At 38.8% G+C, this 27739-nt stretch overlaps 1 protein-coding gene across 1 annotated transcript in view; it reads left to right on the forward strand.

The window, feature by feature from the left end:
• Positions 1-27739, forward strand: part of mybpc1 (myosin binding protein C1) — a 41459-nt gene that overhangs the window by 8024 nt on the left and 5696 nt on the right. The window contains 26 exon segments of the mRNA XM_042511082.1: positions 3371-3445; positions 4943-5158; positions 10718-10759; positions 11232-11267; positions 12027-12047; positions 12050-12136; positions 12430-12578; positions 13353-13470; positions 13557-13608; positions 14250-14306; positions 18196-18362; positions 18462-18594; positions 20393-20401; positions 20699-20823; positions 20930-21035; positions 21169-21335; positions 21446-21611; positions 21687-21793; positions 21899-22035; positions 23420-23579; positions 24211-24315; positions 24400-24588; positions 25143-25277; positions 26461-26628; positions 26768-26856; positions 26932-27127. Coding sequence (XP_042367016.1) covers positions 3371-3445; positions 4943-5158; positions 10718-10759; positions 11232-11267; positions 12027-12047; positions 12050-12136; positions 12430-12578; positions 13353-13470; positions 13557-13608; positions 14250-14306; positions 18196-18362; positions 18462-18594; positions 20393-20401; positions 20699-20823; positions 20930-21035; positions 21169-21335; positions 21446-21611; positions 21687-21793; positions 21899-22035; positions 23420-23579; positions 24211-24315; positions 24400-24588; positions 25143-25277; positions 26461-26628; positions 26768-26856; positions 26932-27127 — 3012 coding nt within the window.

The raw sequence follows: 27739 nt of genomic DNA on the forward strand, positions 1-27739 counted from the left end.
CTTTAATAGGGCTGGGCAATAAAATGATAATGATAAATATCTCAATGTAATTTTTGTCAATAGTGATATAATAAATGTTTGATAAATCCTCCATAAAATTAAACCAGCCAGACCCCCATAGAGGGAGATGGTAATGCTCCTTAAATGCCAGTTACCACCTGACATTAACCAGTAGAAGAAGAAGGAGAAGTGGTGGTAAAAGTAGCAGAAGAAGATGGCTTTTTGCCAGGCACTAAATCTTATAATGTTACAACAGTCACTACTGTAGCCATATGGAAGACTCATCTAATGTTAATGGTAAGTTAGCAAGTTCACGTGATGGACTAATTGGTCATGTCATTAGGATGATATGACATAACAGGACTAAAGATAATGTAAATAAAGTTTTCATACATTTTTTCATACAACTGAATGTAACATTTCCACCTAAGTCACGTCAAACAGACTTTAATTGCTATTTCACAACGTCATCAAAGTCCGTCTTTTGTTTTTGTTTTGATTGAGAAAATTACAGACTGTGGGCAATGGTGCCATATAGGGGGAAAAAGTTAGGATGATTCTAAGGGCCCCTGACTGACAGAGGCTTTAAAAAAATAAGATTTTTTTAAAATAGAAAACTATTAACTTGTCATCATTAACATAAGGTTTTGTTTAGAATGTGCTAACTAATACTAAGGGGTTCTTTTTCTTTTCTTGTTTTTGGCAAAAGCAAAAAAAGTGGGCATCCTTCCCCCTGTATTTTAATGAAATGGTTCAGTTCTGCCTCTAAATCTGGAACGTGGTAAGCAAATTTGGGAATCCTAAGATGTTTAAAGATTCGCCCACCTAACTCTGCCTCTAATTGGCAATCCCTTACATTCTTACCCTAACCCTAACTAATTACGCTCATCTTGCCTAAACTTAACCAATCCAACCAACAAAGGCACCAAGTAGTCAATCATAGGCAGAGTGAGACGGGTCATTACTTCATCCTAGGATTCGCAAATTCACTCCTAGAATTCGCACAGTCGCATTTGGTTACAGACTTGCTAAGAGAGTGGAGTGAGGCATGTTGATGGAGCTGAGCCTGTCAGCTCCCAAAAGAAAAATCTGATTGGTAGAAATGAAAAGAAAGACACGAGAGAGAAAACAGTGCGTCATCCATATCTTCACAAAGAAAGGTGGGTCACCATTAGTGGTGAAAATTAACCTGTGGAGTCCAGAGTGTTTACATTTTGACCCTCTTTGAACCCTCATTTAATCAATAAATGCACACTTTTAGCAAGTTATTCATACTAAATCAGTTGTCCCTGTCCCTGCCTGGTATCAGGCCAAAGTACAGATGCAGCTTCATCCTCAGGAGACCTGTCTCCCAAAACACCCCCTAACAAAGAACCAGCCCCAATCCCAGCTGAAAAAAAAGGTGAGCAGCTTTCCGTCAAATCACATGTCCGTTGGCGATAACCGAAATTTTGGTTATGATGTTGTTACCACTGGATAAAGACGTACTCAGATTTTTTAATCAAGTGAGGGTAGAAATACCACAGTCTAAAAATATGTCATTACAAGTGAAAATGTTGGATTCAAAATGCTACTTAGGTAAAAGTTCAGAATTATTATCAGCAAAATGTACTTAAAGTATTAAAAGAAAGTATAGTCATTATGCATAACTATAGAAGTTATAATAACATGAGCTCCTTTGGCTATGATAGAAAACTGTGAGTCTGTTTGCATGTTAATGTCGAAATTTGTCAATGTGAAGCCAATTACTTTGTATACTACTAGGTAGATTAGTAGTATAATACTGCATACTGTATATGGCAAATATTATGTTCTGACAATAATAGTTTACATAGTAATGGTTTTTAAAATAGTTTAAACTACAGTTAAGCAAATTACTTTCATTCAGGAGCAAAAATCAGCCTTGTAACTTAAGAGAAAATAAAGTTTAAGTTTTTCTGAGATAATTATCAATATCGACCATTATGAAAGTTTTAATCATGATAGCATTTTTAGTCATATCGCCCAGCCCTACTTTACTAATAACTAAACATTAAAAGTAATACTTTACAACACATTTGTTACTCCACCATCTAAAGGCAGCATAAGACATCTTTGCAGTTAAATAGCATCGCATTTCTTGACTTTCCTTTGAGGCTAATTTCGCTCCTTCGTCAAGCTAACATGATGGGGTTCAGATCAACTTTTGCTTTTATCCCTCTACCAAACTCATGTTAAGACAACAAACAATCCAAACTTGCAAAATGTCAAACAAAGCATTGCTTTAGCACAGTACAAAAAAATGCATCACTTCCCAACTAGTGTTGGGAAGTGATGCATTTTCACTCAAAATGTGGTGATATAAGCATAGTGATGACTTGCATTTCATGATCTAGTGAAGCCATTTTCGGGTGTAATTCTTCCTGCAAGCACATCTTTTCGTAAAGAGATAATACAATTATTGAGGCTCCGTTCAGACTGCAGAGGAATCCGATCTGATTGTCAATCAGAAAGACAGACTGTCTACACTGTTATTTGCAAATGATAAGATCGGATTTGTTTGTCCAGACATCACCAATCAATCTGCACGAGCTTCTGTGGTACATACAAGTATCTGCAGAAATATCTTAGGTATCTGCAGATCTTCAACAGTAAGTTCAGCACCTACCTAGTTCCACATAGTTTGGGACAAACGGTCCCAACAAACAAACACCGAAACAGCTACTTCTACGCAGTGTATTTGACGGAGTTTGCAGTTCATCACACCGAGATGCCACCAAACTTTCAAAAGTACAGCTTACCTATTACACACCATTCCATTCACATTATGGGTATTGATTGACAAACTATTTTGGTATTGCTTACACTTCATGAGTTACCCAGTCTGAGCAGAGTCTTAAACACTGTGTGGAAATGAATGACACTTCAACAAGTGTTGTAGTGTTAAATCCTGCCTACACCATAAGCATCTATATAGCAAAACCACCACAACACCTTGATGGAAGTATAATGTATGATCGAGCCTTTATTCATGTGCATTTTAACTGTGAATCTCAATGACTTTTGCATAATCCCAGTCTGACATATTAACATCATATTTTGTGCATTCACTCCAGGAAAATAGTCCAACAATAAGTTTTCTTGTATTTTTTTCGTGTGTATGTTGGTGTTGCATCAAATGTAAGAAAAATTTGAAAATGCAATTTATGGTGATGAAGTGTGAATGCTGCAGGTGTGAGTTAGTACATGTTGTGTGCTTTTATGTCTGTGTGTGTGTGTGGGTGTGTGTGTATGTTCGACTGTGAGACTGAGAGAGGCATTGCAGATGCTGAAGCTTTGTGCTTGTAAAAAGCAGCTGTTCCATCCACCACTATATTTGTCACATGCTCAGAAAGTGTTGCCCCAGACAGTAACGGCCCTGCCATGCCCCTCCCTGAGATTTCCCTGGAGGTTTCTCCACCCCCAGGTGGGTAACCCTGACACCCCCTTCACTCGCCCTAGAATGTTACAGTTTTTTTTGCACATCGCACTCACATCACGTGTTTGTTTGGTGTGTGCCATCACGATTTCTTTGTTCACTTAATTCACTCTGAGAGGCCTGAAACTGCACTTTTCTTGTGTAGGTATGATTGCTGGACACACCGTATGTTCACACAGAAAGTTAATTAGGTTGACTGTAAGACCAACACTTACTGTATCTACATGCCTGCTCTGCTCTGCCTGCATTTGTCTCAACGCATGGTGCTGACAATAACTCGTGCTGTGGCTGTCTGTTTAACAGCGTGACATATTAAGTCATCGCACAGGAGGTATAGAGGGATTGAGGATATTGGATTTTAATGACTCCACTGGCTTAAGTCAAAGGCCAGCTGTCTTAATTTAGTGATTGAAGCAATCAGATAATTCCATACATACTGTGTGAGTCAGTAAATCCATGCCTCCTTGATCACTTTACAGTATAGATGTGCGATGACCAGATAGATGCTACATTGGTGCAACTGATCAAAACATATGACACAATAGCAATGAACATTTTGTTTTCAATAATAGATATAATTTGGACATAGTTTGATTACTATTTTGGATTGATTCTTTTGCCACACTAGCAGCACAGCTCTACGGACGAAAATATTAGTCGGCCAGTCCATCACTGTAGTCCAGACTGAAATATCCCAACAGCCACTGGTACAAAGAGGATATATACTGCTGATTTAGGTGATCGTCCGATGTTTTCATCCAGTCAAAATCTTAACTTGTCCAATGACCAAAAACCATTAGACCCAATTAAATGCTCATCAGCCTCAGCAGCAAGTTGGTGCTAATTAGCAGAGGTGTGAACTCGACGCATGAGTCAAGTCACAAATTTGATGACTTTAGATTCGACTTGACAAAATAAAAAATAAAATGTACAAATGTATGTAAATACAATAGCTATTGTAAAATAAACTGCAAATTTAATTTTTTGTTCCTCTGTTGTCAGAGTGGTATTAGGACTCAAAACGCAAAGTTTAGGATTTGGGACTTGACCAACAATTTGTCAGTCTTAACCTGGGACTTGACTCAGGACTTGGCAATCATGACTTGGGACTTGAATTGGGACTTTAGTGCAAGGAGTTGACATTAATCTTATTTGTAACTTGCAAAACAATGACTTGGTCCCACCTCTACTAATTTGCAAACATTAGCATGCTAACTAAAGCTAAGTTAGTGAGCATCATACCTGCTGAACATTAGCGTGTTAGCATTTAGCTCAATACGTGTTTAAGCCTTACAGAGCTGCTAGCATGGTTATGGACTCTAAATTTGAAATTCCCTTCCTTACTCAAATGTCACCAATTAGCATCTTGGCTATCTGGCCATTAGCTATTTATACCCACATCGTTCGCAAGCATTGCCATGCAGCGCTGCTGGTGGTTGTGCTCCATGCTTGCTGCTCCAGCCTGGCGCTTTATCTGCTGTACAGAGCCAGTAGCAGAGGGGAAAGAGCCAGTAGAGACTGATGGGAAGAAACCAGAGCCCACAGAGCCTGAGCCACCACAGGCTGTGGTGGCTCAGGAGCCGAATCCTACCGAGAATGGCTCAAACCAACCGCAGCCTAGTGGGGTTGCGGTAAAAGAGCCAGCAGAGACCAGTAGCTCTGCTGTAAAGGAAGAGGGCCCTTGCCCTCCCCCAGCAACTGGTAAGTATAACTCTTAAACATGAATAAGTCCCATTTCTCTCTCAAAGTGCATGTTTACCCCTCTAGCTCTTTCAGTCGAAATGCTACTGAAACAAGCCCTAAAAGTCTTACATTTCAGTTGCACACTACATAGCTCAGCAGCATGGCAATAATGACATAAACCTAGATGTACTTTCATTTTAAAGCTAATGTATAACCTCTACTTCCCTGCTGAGAACGCCATGGACTTCACTCTCACTGGTTAAACACGATCTCACAGAAATACGTGAAATGTCCAGGACCTCAAAACAAAATTTTGTGCTGGTGGCATGTATTGTGTTTTAATTACGCAGTGGTGACACGGTTTAGAAAAAGGTTGTGTTTTCGGTTAAAATAGCTAGGGTTTTATTTGTACCGAACCTAAGAATATCTTTAAGTGAGGTAAGTACATCACAATACGTGACAAAAAAGTTAATTACAAGAAGCAACATTGACTTTTAAGGAGCTTTTGTGGCTTTTGTATTTACTGGGAAAGGTTACAATCAGCATACACTCCCGGAACAAATGACTCTGCGGTTGCCACGGGTATTTATCTGCTCGAGCTCCAATCAGCTCTGATTAGCAGTGATGGAAATACAACACCCGGGTGGCTTACTAATTTTAGCCCCTTTGCTGATGCATTGACATTATGCACCGTCTTCATCTAAGCAGCACTCGAATATCGCTCAAAATTTAGTCACCACTGAGTTAGAGAGAGACTGAATAACTAAGAGATATTTTTAAAAAAAGTAACCAGCATAACATTTTCACTGGCATTCATGCTGCTTTCTGCTGTTTACCAACCTGTTTTCTAGCCTGTCCATGACGTTGAAACAAAAAAACAGGCAAAGGCATACTATTTCTTATGGGGTTTCCTACGTTTAACCCTTTGAAACCTGGAGCGACATTACTTTCCTTGTGCTGCTTTGAGATGTACTTAAAAATTTTAACTCTGAGCAAATTGATACAGTTTCTTTTAAAAACATTGGAAAAGGGAAAAAAACAAACATGGGAGCTAGGGAAAAATATAATAATATTATCATACCATGTTTTTGCAAAATTACTCTAACTTTTTAAGCACCTTTTCCAGGGCATTTTGTTGTACTTTTTACTAAATACTTGCTAATTTTTAGGTCATTTCTCCTTTCATTGCTCACTGCCTTCTTCCCATGTTTTTGAAAGAAATCAAGCCAATTCGCTCAGTTTTCAAAGGGTTAAGAGACCAGCATACAGCATTATAACCAGCATTTATTTTAGTAGAAAAAAAGAATATTATTTTCATATGGGAAACAAACAGTGGCCTCCCGGGTCCAGTGTTTGTTGACCCATCCATAACCCACCCTACATGAACGTTTTTTGCTCTTTATACTACCTATGGAGTCGTAACCTTAACCACCACCATGGTGAACCAGGGAATACACGTATCCATCATGACGAAGGATCCTAATTGGCTTTTTATAAGCTCTGTTTCTGAGGTGCCAGCATGCTATTTTAAAACAATACGTGCAACCACCACTGAGAGAGGCATTGCAGATGCTGAAGCTTTTTGCTCGTAAAAAGCAGCTGTTCCATCCACCACTATATTTGTCACATGCTCAGAAAGTGTTGCCCCAGACAGTAGCAGCCCTGCCATGCCCCTCCCCAAGATTTCCCTTGAGGTTTCTCCGTCCCCAGGTGGGTAACCCTGACGCTCCCTTCACCACCCCACAGAGTAGCGTTCTTTCGTACATCACACATCACGTGTTTGTTTGGTGTGTGCCAGCACGATTTTTTGGTTCACTGAACTCACTCTGAGAGGCCTGAAACTGCACTTTTCTTGTGTAGGTATGATTGCTCGACACTCCATATGTTCACATGGGAAATTGATTAGGTTAGCTGTAAGATCAGCATTTATGTGCACTTATCTACATGCCTGCTCTGCTCTGCCTGCATTTGTCTTGGCGCATGGTGCTGACAGTATCTGGTGCTGTGCTGTCTCTGTGTAACTGTGTGACATATTGAGTCATCACACCAGAGGTACAGATCTACTGGCAATAGGAAAGCAGTCTATTGCCTATTTTACCGAGGTTTCCTGCATATAACCAGTGACATCACTTCTCATGTGCTACTTTTAGATGCCTTTTTCAAGATATTTAAAACTTTTGAACTCTGAGCAAATTGTTGTTGTTGATTTGAAGAAGGCAATGGGCAACTTGGTAAGAAATGTTCCACAAACTGCAGAAACTGATTTAAAAAAAAAAAAAGTATTATTATTTGTAATTCATAATTATGTATCTAAAATATTTCACAGAATTATATGTTTTTAAGCACCTTTCACTAAGTCTTGATTGTTTGTTTTTTATTTTATCTTTTTTTTTAAAACAATTTTTCAGTTTGTTTTTTTTTTGATTCCTTGATTTCTTAATCATTTTTGGGTTTTTTCTTTTTTCATTGCTTATTGCCTTCTTCCCATGTTTTTGAAAGAAATCAAGCCAATTGGCTCAGGTTTCAAAGGATTAAAAGGCTGGCATGAAGGCACTTATTTTGGCGGAAAATGAGTATAAGTTTCACATGAGAAACAAACAGTTGTCTCTTGGGTTCACTGCCAACCGCAGGATCCTAATTGACTTTTTATGAGCACTGTTTCAGAGGTGCCGGCATGTTATTATATTACAATACATGCCACCACCACTCAATGCTTTGTGAAGAGGTCGTGGTCATTTCACGTATTTCTTTGAGACCAGGTCGTACTGGTTTGAGCCATGCATTGATTTCTAATTTGCTTAAAAAACAGTGCTCTAACTCCTACATGGCTTGAATTGCATGCAAACTTCAAAGAAAAAAAACAAAACAAAATACTTTACACTGGATGACCTTTTGGTGTAGTTTTCAGATGTCTGAAGAAATAAATACTAATATAGACTAATGAATAATAATAATGAATAAGGACTAACAGATGAAGTCCTGAAATGGCAAACTGAAGGTGATGCGATTTGTGTTAAAGGTGAGTCATCAAACTCTTCATAATCGAGAAACATGAACGTATAAGCAGAACAAACACGCTTGACATAGTGTTGACAAGGCAACTGGCTGGTTTCCTTTTATCAGTTTTGCTTATGTGATATCTTCAGGTGAGTTGGAATGAACTGCTTTTGAGAGAAATGATACAACCAAGGTGAAGAAGCTGAGCGCCTTTGAAATTACGTTGTTGGCTTGGTCATGAGCATTTTTTTTTTGCAATATGAGTTGCACCTGCTGCTTAAAGGTTGATTTGTATGATACACCTGTGTGTTTATGTGCGCCACGGTGCTAGCGAGCTTGTGCTTCTGTTGCGGCGGCTTGAGAAGCTTGCGGTAATAAGCAGTGCTGATCCCACACTCTAGTAGCTAAGGTCAAATCATATGTTGATATTTTGGTCTTATTCTTGCTGTCCAAGAGCTGCATGTTATGCTCCATTCAAAGTCTCGTCTCGCATGTGATCAACGGCCTTGTTGGCCTGCCAGTCTTGTGTCTTGTTGGCCTGCCAGTGATGGAGATTTTTGATAGGTGGGTCTATTTGTCAATGACACCTTTATTCCAGGTGAGGATGATGCTGCAGCCAATCCCCCATCCCCAACAGCCCCAGCAGGTTGGTACCCTTAACAACCCTTACTACTTCCTAATTCATTCCTCTTCATCTTACCATTTGAGGACGGTTGCAATCGAGCTTTCTCCTTAGGTCAGGCTCAAATCAACTCCCATCGCCTCATGGGTGCTTTGAGTAGAGAGCTAAAGTTGGTAGATATGTCGATGATATGTTAGTTTATCAGCTATATTGTGGCGATCGACTTAAATGTTTTCTGGTGCTTAATGTGAATTTCATCTTCAGGTTCTTGGTTAGTGTTGTAGTCTTTAGTAAGAAAAAAGCATTGGCCCTAGTCGACTTCACACTCGAAGCGGTGTATGTATTTTCGTACGGATTTTAATGTCTGTAAATACTCTGATGTATGTCTGTGCACTGACATACACATAGCAGCCTAAATGTGTGATTTTTACATGCAAATACTCCTATGAACACATCATCCTTTATTTACACCTCAGAAATAAAGGTATGCATGTGACCATATTTCACATGTATATATTAAACGTACAAAATAAATACATGGTTGCTAAATGTGCATTACACATGCACATTATTGTTCGAATTTATTGTTTAAAATCCTGTCTATCTACTAAAAGGGAATGCTGCTGAATTGCAGGTTTTATATATGTTGTTTTCATGTCCCAAGACCGTTTGATATGCGGTAAACTCTAAATTATTACAATTAATTATCCAACTTTCGTCATGAAAATTAAAAATTAAATATATTATTGAATCGCCATTGTGAGAGAACAGGTCACGGCAACAAATAGCTAATGTTACATCTTAGACGGGCCTGGGCATTACCATTCCCTTTTATGCTGATACACTTGGTTTTTTAAAATACTCAGACGCGGTGAATTAATTTACTTGCTGTCTTAATATCAACTTTATATCTGCATCCCAAACTAGCTCAGTGACATACATATTTATCCTAGCTTGCAGCCTGTGAGCAAAAGAAAGGGGATTATTTTTAAAGGAAATATACAGTACTTTCCAAAAACGTTAAGGCTGACGTCTAACTTTCCCATTGCATTAAGTCTTTATGCTAAGCTGGGTTAAAATGTACCACCACTGAACTGAATGTTGATAAAGCAGCGAATAAGTTAATTTACCAAAATGTCAAAGTATTCTAAATTATCTTGCTTATGTTTTAATTTCCCCTACTTGTATATACATGATAATCATTTAGGACTCTATAAGACATATTCCTGGATACTTTTCATTATAAAAGCATAATAAGCTGCTGTGGGTTGGAGAAGTTAATCAGACATATCAAACCCACAATTAAGTCCTTATCCTTGAAGCCTTTTTGTCTTGTAAAACATACTCAAAAAAGCTTCCGATGAAGCCTAAATTTGTCTTTTGTTTGGCTTATAAGAATACGTTTTCTGGGGAAATTTGTTGCCTTTTTTTTTTTTTTTAATCAGTGTACCAAGCAGTGTGGATGGCATGACATTTTGGTGAGACACCAAGCTGCAGACCACTGTTCAAAACCAAAAAATAATAAAACCGGTTGTTTTTCATTCACTGTTTCCTGCTCTTCAAGCGGCTTTTTAGCTACCAAAACTGGGTATTTTAGGCAAAAATATTATCTTAAACTAACCATAACAAAGTGGATTTTGTTCCTAAATACAGTGAATGGGTTGGCGGTGGTCAAAATGCTAAAAACAACCAGCTTCAGAACAAAAGTCCACAAATAGTTTATAATTAAAACCCTTCATTTTGATTTTAAAAGGGAAACGACTTCAAGGGTACGGAATTTGTAGTCGGTTGGATTAACTTCCAAATAAAAGATAGTCACACAGCAGCTTCCTAAAGCTGTTCAATGGAAAACATCCAGCCGCTAGTCACACTCACACTGATGTAGCCGCAATATTCATCAAACCACCTAGTTAAGTTTTTCCTCATTAATTTCAATGACTACTGTGCTTTTTTCACAGAGGATGCCAATTCACTCAAGAAACTCTCAATTGAGCTGCCTAGTAAGACCCCTCTGTCCAATCCTACCACCATTTTAGTACCTGTGAAACCAGTAGCCTACTCAGAATAAATATCAACCACTGTCTGAAAGTAGGAAACATGTTGGAGACATGTTTATTTATAGATACTTTTTGTGTGTTTGGAAGTTAGCTTTTCAATATTAGAAAGTGAAGATGTTAAAAATGTCCTTGCTAACACATTAACATACACCCATTAATACCAGTGACTTTCTTGGTTCTATGGTAATTACAATTTTACGGTTTTACTTGACCATGTTTTTCTGTTTTCTGTACACATAAATTGCTATTTATGTGAATACATTTGGAATTCGGCTTCAGAATTCCTTGGGTCAGTGCTTGCAAATCAGTACTTGCTTGTTGGTTTCACTTTTTTTTTGAGTGTGTGCTTGCTTCAGTGGACTTTACAGTAATATTCCTTACAATATGCTGTAAATTTCTCTCTGTCTTTGTTTAGATGATAGCGTGCCAGCCATGGGGAGAAAAGACTCAGGTAATAAAGTGGTAGTCCAAAAAAAAGACTTGTATGGTAATTATGTACGTTCCTTCACACAATCCAATTTAGACCGGTATCAAAAAAATCAGTTTGTTGTTTTTTGTCATAGCTGGTCAGATGGAGCCTTGCCAGCAGCTTAGCATGATCCAGGTTATTTCGTCTCAACAACATGGTGTGCAACATGATAAAGATTGTTTTCCTGATATGTCATAGTCCCAGTTCTTGAACTGACATAATGGGGCATTCGGAAAATTAAATCTTTTTCATTTGCATTAGAATACTTTATTAAAAATTAGCAGCCAGCATATTACGTTGGTTGGATGGTTTTGTCCATGGGAAACTTGCATAAAATGTGAAGACAAGCAAAGGAGACAGTGTTATTTATCCACGTTCAGACCTCCCATTGCAAAGAAGACTGGACAAAAAGGAAAACGAAGACTTTACAAACTGTAAATGTCCCTTAAATGTGGTCTGACGTACTATTTAGACGCTTAATCTGTGTTTCATATTGTCTGTTTCATGCTTTCCATGTTGCAAAGAGCTTAAATTCTGCTGCTGTATGAGGTGTGATAGCTGAAAGTGAGAATATGTGTCTGTTTGTCTGTCTGTGTAACTCTCCCTGGTAAGACTAAAATTTTCAGATCAAAAGTGAAAGGTGGGTGTATGAATTCTTCCACTGTATACTGCTGTATTTTTTCCTTGGACATTGACAGTAGAGAGCACTGTGTCATATATGTGTTTCTCCTGACTGACCAGTGTGGTCTCTGGGAGAGGGCCAGGCCCAGAGGAGATTGAAAAGCCCATTGACACCCCACCACGGTCCACCCTGCTGATAGAGAGTCCCCAAAGTGCCTCTGTCGCTGTGGGTGAGTAACAGCACAAAAAAGGCAGTTAAAGAAGAGTTGAAGATGGTAAAACATGGTAATTCTAGACATTAATAAGGGCAGAAGAAAATTAAAAAACAAAAAAAAACTTCCAGAGTGGAACACTAGACTCAGTGTCTACATCAGTGTTACATGTGGAGGTATGGTTAGTACCTCTATAGTTTAACATTTTATTAAATCAGCTGTCTTTGTGACATTATTGGCTTATTGATTGGACATTTAGTCCTGCTGGACTCTGTTTTTCTGTGGTCACATTGTATTTTCTTTGTCTAAAGGTGGAGACATCACCTTTATTGCCAAGGTGGAGGCCAAAGACCTCCTCCGCAAACCCACTGTCAAGTGGTTTAAAGGAAAATGGATGGATCTGGCCAGCAAGACAGGAAAGCACTTACAGCTGAAAGAGACCTTTGAACGAGTGACCAAGGTACTGTAAAGCAAGGCCTAAACCTGTAACAGCTCCTACGTGAGCACAACTCAGTTTTTAAAGGGAAATGGCGGCACTGCACGTTTCTGCAAAACACCATATACGTATCATATCAAAGTTTCGAAAGTGACATAGTATATGAGCTGCAGACCACACTTCAAGATAAACAAACAAGTGTTTTTCCACCAGGGCACAAAAAGTTGTTGCTTATCCAAAAGACTTCATTATCTGCCAACGTAGTGCAACGAAGTGCGGTTGTTTTCAACCAAGATGTAATTTCGTTTTAGGCTGGGATTGCGAGACAATAAGCAGTTGAATTTCTATCAAGACATCGACTAATATTTTCCTCTAGGATAGTGCAATGAAAAGCGTTTATTTTTTAAAAAACACATCCCTGCATTTTCTGCTAGCATAGTACCTGTAAAAGCAGTTGTTTTTTACTGAGACGTCGCCTCTTTTTTTGCCAAGACAGTGCAACAAAAAGCAGTTGTTTCTTACCAAGACATCACTGCATTTGCTGCCAAGGTAGTGCGATGACAAGTAGTTCTCTTTTACTAAGGCATTGCTGCATTTTCTGTTAATATGGTACCAAATTAAACAGTTGTTTTTTATCAAGACATTGCCTCATTTTCTAGCGGTATAGTGTGACGATAAACTGTTGGGGGGTTTTTTTGGTTGTTTTTTTTTTTTAACCAAGACATTTTTCTGTCGTCTGTCTTGGTGAGCACATCCTCACAAAAAGCTTTGTTGAACCGATTTTTATATGTCTGGTAGATCCACACATTTGAGATGCACATCATCAAGGCCAAAGAAAACTATGCTGGAAACTACAGGTGCGAAGTCACCTACAAGGACAAGTTTGACAGCTGCTCCTTTGACTTGGAGGTTAAAGGTTTGTTAAATCATCAAAGTGCATTACATTTATTGTAATATGTCAACAAAATACAGATTAGCTTATGTATTGTTGCTGTCTTGCAGAGGCTGGACAGGGCTCACAGAATATTGATATTCGATCAGCTTTCAAAAGAAGGTAACAAAAGAAATGTCAACAGCAACCATTATGAATTCACTATGTCCCAGTACAGTATTTCCTTTTTTTGCCACTTCACCTGAACAAACCAAGGTATTTATACTAGAAATGATTATATCATACTAGAAATGACACTAATAAATGCTCCTTAGTAGTGAAGAACAGAACTAGTGCGAAAAACATTTCACCTTGTAGTATTGTATTGTACGACATTTAAGTGTGACAAGATGGTTGTAATGATGTCATTAACCTTTCTCAAAGGTAATTACAAATCAACCAGCCGACTCAATGTGTAACTGAAGGCCAACTCTTGCATTTTAAATCTCCCTCCAAACAATGTGTCTGGAAAGCAATGCAAAGCATCCCAGTTTCCCACAATGTTGCTGCTCAGTAATGTTGCTTCGACACCGCACATCTACTGTTGCAATATTACCTGGGAACGCTCTTTAAGTGTCTTACACAAAACACCTTTTTTCAAGCTTTTATCCAAAAAAAGACACAAAAGGGTTTTTGTGTAAGCACCAATCGGAGCTAACGCAACGATTGATGTCAGAGCTTCTGCTTTGTGTTGCTCTTTAAACATTGTTTTCTAGTGCCTGTAACTGTTTCATCTCTGATTAATCTCTCCTTGTTAACAACAGCAGTGAAGGACAAGAAGATGCAGGGGAGCTTGACTTTAGTGGTCTCCTTAAACATAGGTGAGAATCACATCCCAACCCTGAGTGGATTTTGTCCTTTTTTAATATTTTTAAGCCCTTATTTTTATTTTTTTTTTTTTTTTTTTTGATTCGCTACTTTTCTCCTTCTTTTCAATCTTTTGTAAATTTGATTTGTGATAGTCCACGGTATAAGTGGCAGGTACTTTTTTTTTTTTTGATGATACATTACACTATACCAGAGGTTTTCAGAGTTTAAAACTGTGGGCTCCACCCAGACAAAATTGTCTCCCATCATCCCCATCTGTATACAGATACAATTAAAAAATAAATAATAGAATAAATAAATAAAACATATAAATATCTATAAATAAATAAATAATTATATATGTCTAAAACATAAAAAAATAATAATAATAATAATACTAAATTAATAAAAAAAAAAATATGTGGCTACGTCAATGATAAAAGAAAAGAAAATACAAATACTGCACTGTAAATTATTTTAAACTCAATGATTTAAAAAAAAGCTCATCTTAATGGATTTTTTCATTCACTTTATTTATCTTTGTCTGATTTTGACTTGAGAGACAACCATGCATCATCTAGGGTAATTGACAGTAAGGAGTAAAGAGTCGGGGCTATAAATTTAATTATTTAGATTTTGGCATAATTAAAAATATGCAGAATAAGCTATAAGAATTTCCTCTTTGCCAGTTTACTGATTGATGTACTGATAACTATTAATGGATTATTTTGATACGGAATAAAACGTAAAATGTGATGGTTCCCAGGAAAGCTCTGGAGTTATAAGGTGCGTCTTCATACTTTGTACTTAAGCAGGTATATAGACATTTATTTGTGACTGTTATTGGAGATAAATCACACTGAATCTAAAAATATGTGTATCATGCCTGTGTAGTCAGATTTGATTGAGTTATGAGTCTGAAAAGGAGTGCGAATTTTGGGAGGTGCGCCTCACAGTTTGAAAACCTCTGGTTTACCAAAGCTACTGTGGTGACTCAAAATAAACACCATGATGCATATTTCAGATGATACAGTACAAAGTGTGAGAACAAATAGACCTAGACAGTGACACTGTTCACCGGCGAAAGTATACATTTATTTTGGGCTTGTCTCTTCTTCTCCCCTACATATTCAGAAATCAAAGGTTAGTAGAGAGAAAATCATAGGTTTTAAAACGATTAGACCTTACTGCGGGTGAGTACTGTATAATCCTTTAGAGTCCCCAGCATGACATGTAGCTCTAGGAATTGGACGAGCAAGAGTGTTGGCCTACTGTAGCACGGTAACACTTCATTTGAAAGCAGCATTCCTAACCGCTCTGCCAGCAAACAGCAATGATGGAAATGGGCCTTGCATCATAAAAACTCGGAGGTGGCGGCTCTTCATCGAGACGTGAAGTTAGACGCCACCTTTATGAGGCAGAGTGCGCCATTTTGGATCATTAATGATGTGCTCGTGGGGCCACGGTGAAATGATGCTGTAAAATAGTGTTATCTCTACATTGTCGTTTTATTTCAACATAGAAATATAAGGCAAATACCACCATGTTTATTTCAGCTGTCTTTATAATTGCCTGAAAATAAACAGATGAGAAAAACAAACATAGAATAGAATAATATGTGACGCTATTCACCTCCAATCTTTCGGGCATTTGGGAAAATGTCTACGAAAGAAAGGGCTGTCTGAATGTTCTTTATGTCAACTAATGATTACACTCGTGCAGGGCGACGTTTCTTATTAACTTGGACCTCACAAATCTAACGTCTTTAGTATCATTATCTAACAGTGTCGGAGCATTTCTGAAGTGATCACTCAAACCAACAACAAACAAAGGGATGGGCCAGTTCATAAGAGCAATATGAAAGACATTAAAATCAGCATTAAAAATCTTTGTTACAGGCTTTCTCTAAATCTCTGCATGCTGCATATCATGAATTCCAGCCTTCAGCATTACAAGAGGTTATATTACACATATATTTTCTATTAAAATGGAAACAACTCCCTAGTTGATCTGCATTTTTTCCTACGTGCTAATTTCATCCTACAACACTGTTAAAACCACTTAGTGTTAAATGAACTCAAATATCCTCCATAGTTCAGTTCCATTTTAATGTTTTGTAACAGCGTCCTAGGGCTGGGTGGTATAAGGGAAAATCAAAAATCATGTTATTTTTGACTAAATACCTCGATATCAGCATTGCGACAGTATTGTAAGGTTGAATACATGTGCTTCTACAAAGTATTTACCCAACGTATCTCAAAAATAATCAGCAGGAATATGCATTTTTGTACTGGAGGAACTTAATTGTAGTTCTAAGACTCCCCCTTTCAGATTGTGTCCACACCACAAGAACTAGGAATGACCATGGTACTTAAAATGCCATTTTGAGGGACAAAACACACGAGCCAATGCAGCACCGGCAACCACCATTTTTAAAAACCTCTTAAACTGACAATGCTAAACACAAACAACAACTTGTAACAAAGTTTTTATAAAAGGAAGAAAACGAAGGTATTCTAATAGAACGGTTCATCTGACATCCCACGAAAATGCATGCACAACAGCTCGTATGATATAATATGAATTAACGCCCCATAAATTACATTATGTCCTTAACATACAGTTATGTAATTAAAATACAGTTACAGAGGTTAGCTTTAGACAATAAACGTTTCTATGGTTAAATTTAGGAAAAGAAACATGGCGAGAGCGTTCCGAAAAATGTATCAAAGTTCCCTAAAAGTTCACACAGATCCAAAAAGGCGTCTCCTGGGAAGAAAATCCTGCGGGAAAGTCTGTTTTTTTCCTGGGAAAAGTCCATATTTTTGGAAAATTATGATATTTGTGACCCATCCAACATGCCTCCTTCCAAGAAAACTCAGGACTGATTTCTTGTTTACTCCCGTCAGCACATTGGTCACGAATTTGTATGATTTTTGAACAGTTTGTTAGAATAGACTGAAGAAAAAATTTGCAAATAGGCAGACAGTAATGTCCATTTATACCCAACATGGAAAATACAAAACAATTGGGACTGGTCAGAGCAAAAACATGAGAATCCACAATAGCCGCCTTACATTACTTTAGCATTTTTATTTGCTGTGTAAATGCAAACAGAACAAAAGCCCTTGAAAGTATGTAGTTCTCAGGGGAGCTGCCCAAAACTGTTTGGTCTGAAAATGCCTAATATGGATATCATGACTGAGTGGGTAAAGGTAAATAATAAACCAGCTAGAACAGTCTGTTAACTTCAGAAAATTACATAAATTTACTGAAATGCAGCCTTTAAAACCAGGAAAAGACATCATTTATGGTATTGATATTGTAAAATCTAAGACGATAACAATATAATCTCGATATATTATCCAGCCCTACAATTTTCCCCAATTTTCTTAGTCAATAAAGATCCATTCAGATCATTTTAGTCCGTCAAGGAACTCCACGGTACGACACACACCTCACTAATCAAGCATTCCTGATTTTGGCATCTTGCACACTTCAGATTGAATCGTGGTGGACAGGCACGTCAAAGGACACGATTAACCCTCCATTATTTCTAAGCCAATTAGATAACACCTCTGTGTCTTGTGTTACGGTTAATAACATCTGACTCGAGGGCTGATGCAAAAAGCTATACAGCTCGCCATGCCCATCCCTTTGTGTGACATGTCCCGAGGAACGCTCTGCAGGGAAATGGGTTATGCAAACCAAAAATGGCAGAGCAGGAACCAAAGAAAACATGAACCAAGTTAAATAAGCACATATTTTAGAGCTGAAGAATCACCCTACCAATGCCTCAAAAACCCTATTCTAGAGGTACATGAGTAGTTCCTCAGGACACGTTGCAAACATCAGTCTATGACCGCTTCCCTCACATCGTTCCCTCGTATTCGGCACCACTAGGGAGCCAAAACAGCAGGATGATACCCCAGAGGTCGATGTGTGGGAGATCCTGAAGAACGCTCGGCCAGATGAGTACGAGAAAATCGCCTTCATGTACGGTATCACAGATTTGAGAGGTCTGCTGAGGAGGATGAAGAAGATCCCAAAAGAGGAGAAGAAAAGCGAAGGTATATTCCTGTTTTCCAAATGTTGGATGTGCTCCTTGGTGTCAGTCTTAATCTAGATATTGGTGTCTCTTTTGTGACCTTTATTCCGTTTTTTCAAAGCTTTTGCGAAGAAACTGGAGCCAGCATATCAGGTGGATAAAGGTGGAAAGATCCGCTTGGTGGTCGATCTGGCCGACCCCACAGTGGAGCTCAAGTGGTACAAGAATGGACAGGAGATCAGACCCAGTCCCAAGTATGTCGTGACACTTCCTTCAATATATCTCCTGTGTCTTCTCCCCTTCAACACAGCACAAATGAAACATATTTTCAAAAATGTGTTTCATTTGTGGCATCGCCGTTCTTTAGCAATCTTCTGATATTATGTGTTTCACATAATGTTTTGTCACCACCTAAAGCACAATGGTTCACACGTTTTACATCACACGGAGTTTTATTTTCACTGATTTACGTAAGCTCGAAATCCAATCATGGACCTACATTTTTAAAAATGCCTCAGTAGAAAGATATTGAAATCTAAAAGTGACTCAATAAGAGTTTTTCTGGTGTAACGTTACACCACCTTCACAATACAACCCACTCAACTGTGAACCATTGCCAGTGAATAAATAACGTTCTCTCGGCTCTAATGTGGCTCTACTCAGTTTCCACAAAGTTTCACACACACACACACACACACACACACACACACACACACACACACACACACACACACATTATTATGAACATTACGAATTCACAGGGCTATGTAAAAAGGCCCTAGAGCTACATTTGGGTGTAAACGCAGTGAATGAAGTCAACTGTTGTAGTTAATTGCCATTAACTACTGTATATGTCCTCCTCTGTACAGGAAAAAAGGTGGTACCTCCTTCACAGGTCTTTAACCAAGACTGGCTTTGAAAAAAAGTTTAGTAGATGCTAAATTACATAGTAAATGTACTTCACCAAGTGATTACTACTGTGGCTTAACAACAACAATCCTGTTATTATGTAGGCATCATGACTGTTTTTCTCAAATCGTCTTTAGTTGAAAGGATGTGAGTAATGGCTTCATGTGAACTTATTAATTAGAAATGAAGACTTGAGTATAACAACACTAAAAAGTGGGAATCAGAGTGAGACATATTATTAACCTTGCTTATAGTAACAACACCTTTTGTCAGAGAACAATGATGTTACATGTACCTTTAAATCCATCTGCTGGTTCAACCATGTCTGATCTTTAACTGTTATTTTTAGGAGACTTCAGACCACAGATGCCTCTGTACGTCCTTTACGTGGTGAAGCAATACTATGTTTACTTGTAAAGGAGTCATTAGACCAAGCAGTGCTAACAAAATGTAAACGAACTAATATTTCGCCATTGTTCTTAGTATATGCTAATTACATAAAGCAACACGTTCACATGGATACGAAGTAACGTGAGTTTTGAAAAATCTCCACCCTAGAAGGTGTTTTGGAAACCATTGTTTCAGTGACCTAAAACTCGATTTGCATAAAGACGAGAGGCCAAAACATAGAGGAAACTATCCATTTACTCTGTATATGTGTAGACAGGGCCTTACAATGTGTCTAACTGGTGCGTGAGTTTCCTGGCCACTAAACCAGTGCCATAAAGGCTAGAAAGACAGAAATTCAAACATGTTTGCTTTAAGAATCCTAAAATATATTGAATAGATTTTAGGTTTACAGACTTTTAAACTAGATGAACACTATGTCGAATCAAAATGAAACTTCTGTTCAAAGCCATACAAAGTTAAAGCCATCTGGGAGGTTATTACTGTTTTCTGGTTTTGGTCTCCTGTCGCATTTTCTCCAGGGCTACGAAGACTTCACTATAAAAAAACACTCTGTCTCTCTCTTGACTCTGTTTGCTGTCTGCATAAACCCCTCCTCCAGGCATGATGTCTCTCTGTCTTTGTCTGTCTGTCTATCTGTGTGTCATATCATGATGCTCCTTCCTGTCTGTCATTTTCACTTCCTGCACACTCCCTGTGCTCCGGCCCCATTCTGGCTCCACTGCCGACCTTTAGTCAAAGGAAGTAAGTCCATCCATCCAGTCAATTCTCCCCTCTCCACGTCAGTGTTTTGGTGTGGTTCACCCTCGTTGTATAGCGTGAAACATGGGTTTATTCAGCATATTTGATGCATGTTAAGTATAACAACGGTGCCAATTATTCATTTTGTCAACACGGCTGTACATTTTGATTTAGAGAATGATTTTTGTCTTTGCTTTACTAAATATCTAATAAAATCTATTTCTACCTATATTTTACCACATATTGGCACAATTTCTGTTGTCTGTGATGAGTGATGTGACTAATGGACTTCCTGTTTAGGTATATTTTTGAGCATAAGGGCACACAAAGAATTATGGTCATCAACAACTGCACCATGAATGATGACGCAGCTTATTCTGTAGCTGCGGGAGATGAGAAATGCGCCACAGAGCTGTTTGTCAAAGGTATCTCAACCACTGCTCACCTTTAACTTACAAAGAACTGCAAATGACATGTCACATGCAGATTTCTGATCAGTGATAAGTTTCTTCTTCTATTATTGTTTTACAGAGTTGCCAGTAAAGATTGTCAAAGGTATTGAGCCTGTGAAGACCACGGTGAATGAGAGGATTGAGCTGGAGTGCGAGGTGTCAGAGGAAGGCGCTCAAGTCAAATGGTAAGTTTTTTATGAAGATTCAATGTGTCCCAAATACAGGGTTCCCCACACATTGTCGCTCAATCATATTCAGCTGCTCATGTATCCATGATGTGTGTATGTGACTAATTTCAAATGCTTCTTCCTCTTTAAGGATGAAGAACGGCGTTGAGGTTCCTACAGGAGTGCGCTCCAGATACCGAGTTAAGGCTGAAGGAACAAAACACTACTTGGTGATTGATGACGCCTCCAGAGAGGACACTGGGACTTACTCCATCATGGCTACTGGTGGCACATCTGAGGCTCATGTACAGGTTGACTGTATGTACCGAACTTTTTCCGTAATTTCAGTTTGGTTGCAAAACTTTCAGAGGACTCTGTATAAATAATTTGTTCTATTCTGTTTTACACCCTTCTCATATTTTGATTAGTGAAACCGCTGAAGGTGTACCAGGACCTGCAGGACATGACGGTAAAGCTGGGCGAACCCATCAAGCTGCACTGTGAGATTTATCCCGGTAACGTCCCTGGTCGTTGGTACAGGAATGGACAGCTGATCCAGCCCAATGACCGCATCACCATCCTACACAGAAATAAGTATGTAAAATGTAATAATCTCTGTTCTATCAAATCCAATTTCCCACAAATGCTGACATCATTTTGATTTTCCAGGAACCATCGTCTTGAAATTGCAGCCAGCTCCCTTCATGATGCAGGAGATTACACTTTTGTACCAGAGGGATATTCACAGAGCCTCTCAGCCAAAATTCACATCATTGGTACACAAATTACCCATCATTTATAACTTGACATTATACTCAAAAAAAAAACCTAAAAAAAGCAAACATCTTAATTTAATTTCTTTTATGATTTAATTTCTGCAGACCCACCCAGGGTGCACTTGGACAGTTTGAACTTCCCAGACAACACTGTGACAATTGTGGCAGGAAACAAACTTCGCTTGGAGATCCCCATCAGTGGAGAACCAGCACCCAGGGTGGTGTGGATGAAGGGAGAACGGGTGAGCTTTAATCTTTTTAGTCTTTTAAAGGGTGGGGCTGGGGTTATTTTTTTCATAGTGACTGACTACAAATTGGCAGCACTTTCCGACGTCCTTATCCCACCTCTGGCAGGATTGACTGGCAACAAAAATCAGCCCCGGACTTTGTTGTCAAGCTGCCCCAATTTGACACACAAAATTCAAACTGACATCTTTGTCAATCAATGAATAATTAATTAAAAAACACAACTCAGTTTTTATTCTTTGTGTTACTAAAATGCGGAAATTTATTTTCTAAGGTTTTCCTCCCCCATGCATGCAAGTACAGAATCCAAAAATACAAAGCTGAATGAATGCATTGATCACTAAATTACCTCAATAACCTACTCTGCAAAACAGTCAACAATGTTTAAGCTAAATTAGAAACAGAAAACTCTATCCACAGGAAGACCCTATATTAACACTACATATTCACACAAAGTACACTTAATTTGTGTATAATAAGTGTTACATATTTAGTGTTTGTGAAGTGTATAAAGTACACCTTATAAGCATTAATATTTAACAAATCATTGTATTGCTAGGCTGGCTATCAATTATTAAACACCTTATCAGGTGTGGCCAGCATGGTGCCTGCAAGGTACTAGATGCTGCAGGGAGCCAACAGAGAACAACTGCAGTCAAGCCAGTCATCACTGGCATCTATGTGGTCAAATCAGCCCATGCTCTGACCGTAGTGCATCCATGTACTGACATTTATGGTGAATACATTCAAACAGCCCAGCTCGAGCTCATGGGGAGAGCTAGCAACAAACTTGGAAAAAAAGACTCTCATCAGACAAGACCACAAGAAAAATTCCCAAACTTCCTGAAGGCTAGTGTATGCCAGGTTTCTGAAACTACGGCTCATTGCTTACTACCAACAAACATCTTTAAAAAAACTGGTCACAGATATGTATTTTCTGTTTTTTTATAAAGCAAAATAATTCCCTAAAACCCCCGGGCAATGTAGGTTTTATCAAACGTTTAAGGATTAAACAGTGCATTTGTTGGGTACTATTTTCAGCTGTGGATTAAAACAAAATCAATGCTCCCGTGGATATTTCCAGTCACAGGACAGCATTTGTTGAATGCACTCAGAATAACCTACAGTGACCTTGTTCACAGTATTGAAGGAACATGTCACTGAGTACAGTGTGGCAAACTGATGATTTTAATAGTTTTTGGAGAAACAATAGAGCTCTACAGAACTGAGGAATAATGTTAATTATTGGTTTTGGTCTTGTTGACAACAGTAATAACAGAAAATGGAATATTCTCAGCCTTGTATTTTAAATGTCATCTGGTAGTCACCAGGCCTTTGATTTTTAAGATGTATATATTTTTTCTGTCTTGTTTGTTTTAGGTCATTCTTGAGTCGGGCCATCGTGTCCACGCTGAAACGTACGGCGACCAAACCAGCCTGACAATCGACGTCACAGAGCGAGAGGACACAGGCAACTACAAGATAGTCCTGCAGAACGAGGCTGGTGAAGCCACAGCCAGCATTAAAATAAAGGTCGTAGGTAAGTGATCACAGTCAAAAAACACTTAGTAAGTATTTCACTGCTGATAAAAGATGACCTTTTCATAAAACTAGGCTGTCTATTTAGTAAAAAGACACAAATATTTTTGAAATGCTATATTATCACAAAAAAAAAAACAGAGAAAAAGGGCTGTGGCACTGAGATAGGAGACCAATTACCAAAATGCACTGCGCCGCACTGCGTCGCACTGTACCAATAAATGCTTGCAATGATCGGTGACATCATGCAAGTTGCCCATCCGAAAACAAAGTGGCAGTCTGCTGGTGGGAAATGATCTCATTTTACAGTTCACAATAAGGTTATATATGTTTCTGAAATGAATAATAATCAATAAATAGGCAACTCTGTGCAAGGATTTGGCCCATATTTGATCTGCCTAGTTTCACATTCAATCTCATTATTGTCAGCCTCAGTTTACACAATACAGAAAAAATACAAACTCTAATATTAAACAACACAATATAATATGTTACTCTTGGCATCCTAATGTGGAAGTACAGTGTGCATACATACTGCCAACATTGTTTTGATTTAAAACTAGTTGAAAATTGGCAAAGTGTCCCTTTAAATCAAAACAGCATGTGATGAATTGTAAATTTGTTGTCTGCAGACATCCCTGACCCTCCAGAGGCTCCCTTGGTCCCAGTAGTGGGCGGTGATTGGTGTTCTATGATATGGGAGCCGCCAAAATATGATGGAGGTTCACCATTATTAGGTAAACATTGCATGTTATTTATTACCACAGTTTAAATATATGCGTTGGTGGTTCACTGATAAGCTCTCTGGCCGCCCTCTAAAGGTTACTTCATCGAAAGAAAAAAGAAACAGAGCTCCAGATGGATGAGACTGAACTTTGACCTGATCAAAGAAACATCGTTCGAACCCAAGAAGATGATTGAAGGCGTGCCATATGAAGTGCGGATCTTTGCCGTCAATGCCATTGGTGTGTCCAAGCCCAGTGAGCCATCCAAAGCCTTTACTCCCCTCGGTGAGTAGCCCAAATGACTTTTGAGTTGTTATTGCCAATAATCTGTCCAAGAAAAGTATTACACGAGGTTTCAGCTCATCCAACAACCGTTTCATGATAATGGAGGAAATTTTAAAGAGTGGGCCTGTGATAGTGCATGTGTGATCTGCCCTCGTTACCCCGGCGCTGCAGCTGTTCCTCCCCATACCCCACCATCCAAAGCACTCTGACTGTGACCTCCACTGGACACGCAGGAGCTTTAGAGGATATTAAATATGTCTTTATAATGGCTGCCAAATCATCTGCGGATTAGAGGTTTAGGAGATCAGGTCTGTCAGAGGGTTCAATAGGAGTTAAATATGATTCAGAATACAAGAATAGATGGAAAGACCAGGGACTAATGAGATCTGACGAGCAGATTGATAGCATACCAGCCAGAAAGAGGCAACTCGCTCACGTGTTCACAACCTGCCAAAATGGATGTTTTCCGATCTCGCTCATAGCCGTTGTTGGAAAACAAACAAGGAATGGTGATTATGACTCCTCTGATCTATAAAACCTTTATCTCCACGCAGCTGTGACCAGTGAGCCCACTATGCTGGTTGTGGATGATGTCACCGACACCACAGTAACAGTAAAGTGGCGTCCACCAGAAACCATCGGAGCTGCCGGTCTGGACGGATACCAAGTGGAGTACTGCATAGAAGGAAGTAAGATGACCCACAAATCCTCTAAAGGCCCCCAAACACTACGTGACTGAGTGTTCAAGACGAAAGTTGACATTCATGAGGGAAACATAGTGAAATGTCGGTCTTCAATTTAAATTTTGGTCCCAGATCACATTGTAAATGTGTCTCCAATCACCCTTTGTGCGCATTTTTAATTTGTATATAAAAAACCTGAACAGAAGGAACGGATGGAAAAGATAAAAGATAAAGACTAAATCTGCATTTTCTTTAGTCAATTTACCAAAAATTTGTATATAATTTTCGTTACATTTTAATGGAACCCAACTTGTAACACACATTTGCCAATTTAGAGCCTTTGCACCCAAACTTAGTCTGCATAGAAATTGTTATGGTTTTAAGAATTTTTATGCATGAGTATGCTCAAAAACAACACAGGATGTGGTGGGACAATGTCTGATAGCAAAAGTTACCTGACCCGACCTGCCACACTTGCATGCAGGGTGTACAGTCAGCCGTCATGGAGTAGTGTAAGACACAATTATCATTGAAATATGAGAAACAACACAATCCACTCTAAAAGTGCACTCAGTAGGCTGAGGCGGCTACATTCCAGCTCCCCGAGCTGATAAAAAGCCACTCTTGACAATTCTAGCTGCACGCTTTGAAAGATACCATGCAATTATAAGTGTGAATGTATTTTTCATGACTAAAACACTGCCACAAATCTTTGATCTATGTCATTCATTACTGGACTTTGTCTGTAGGCTACAGCACAACAAAGCAGGAAATGACAATTAAAACAATAAAGAAAGAAACAATTTAGCATGGTAGCATTCTCACTTTCTTAGGATAGATACAGAAAATATCATAAAAAATGACCAAATCAACAAAATCTGCCAGTCTACAAAATCTGGCAGGCAAAACAATCTGCGGACAAAACAAGTCACAGCAGGACTACAGAGAGCTGCTCCCGGTGGGATTTTCCCTCCTGGCTCCGTTATGGTCAAGACGGCAGGAAGGATAGCAAACACTGCGATTTATTCATCTCATAACTTGCTTAACTTCAGTGATCATAACATATCAGTAATGGGATTAATTTTGCAGATACTCCGATCCAAATGAGACCAAACATTTCTATCAATGTTAGTTTTTGAGCGAAATTCAGCAAAGACTATTTTTAAGCTCGACTGTTTTTTCTTTGTAGCTGATGACTGGATAGTATCCAACAAGGAGCTGACAGAGAAGACCAAGCACACCATCACCGGGCTGACTCCGGGGACTAAAATCTTAATTCGAGTCAAAGCCATCAACGCTGCTGGAGCCAGCGCTCCACGGACCATTCAGCACTCCGTCCTGGTCAAGGAAGTTATTGGTGAGCTCCAAATATATTTGAACACAACTTTGATTCTGTAACATGGCTTTAAAGTGGTTTGTTTGGAATGAAAACATTAATAAACTCATATCAAGAACCATGCATCAATCGCACGCCATATGGTTTGTTTCCTCCACAGAACCACCAAAGATCCGTGTCCCCCGACACTTGAAGATGACATACACTCGCAGAGTCGGAGAAGCAGTCAACCTCGTAGTGCCATTTATGGTAAAGCAACCTACCAGTTGAACAACATTCGCTGAATCTAAGCAGAATAATAAATTGCACGTGTGTTTTCTGCAGGGCAAACCCAGGCCGAAGGTCACCTGGGTGAAAGAGGGCAAACCCATCGACCCTACCCACGTCAGCATCCGCAACACAGACTGCGACAGCATCATTTTCATCCGTAAAGCCGAACGCAGCCACTCTGGAAAGTATGAGATGACTGTGCAGGTTGAAAATCACATGGACACGGCCATTCTTGACATACAAATCGTAGGTGAGTTAACAAATACTTGCTACTACAGGCTATCTGAAGGTATCAATATGTCTTAAATATATTCCTTTGCCTGCTGAAGATAGTAAGTGAAAAAAATTGTGTGTGTCGGGCTGCAGGCTGCCAGGAGACATTAAAGACGTGTAAACTATAAGTAGACTTATAACTTTAGACTGTGAACATAACACACTGTTCACACTGCTGGTACAATTGTGACATAGTTATTAAATTTAATTCTATCTGATATAACAAAGGTCTTAAAAAGGCCTTCAGACACTACAACACCTACCTTGATTCGTCTTGACTTTATCCATATCAAAATTACAGCTGTGAAACCAGACCACTGAGTCGAACCTTGGTCTGACAAAAAATTGTGGTCTCAGGCCAGATCAAACTGAACAATAGTTTGGTTCATTTCTGGTGTGAAAACACTTTTTGGATGTTTTATGCTTTAAGACCAGCAACAGGAAGTTTTGGTGGGCTATCATTATGTAATATGAGTAATGTAGCACCTCAGTGCATAGTGCATAGTGTGTGTGTGTGTGTGTGTGTGTGTGTGTGTGTGTTATTGGTTTAGTGACAGAAAGATGTTGGCAATCGAAACAGAGGAGAAAT

Source organism: Plectropomus leopardus, chromosome 22, assembly GCF_008729295.1.
Source record: "Plectropomus leopardus isolate mb chromosome 22, YSFRI_Pleo_2.0, whole genome shotgun sequence".
In the NCBI taxonomy this organism is placed as follows: Eukaryota; Metazoa; Chordata; class Actinopteri; order Perciformes; family Serranidae; genus Plectropomus; species Plectropomus leopardus.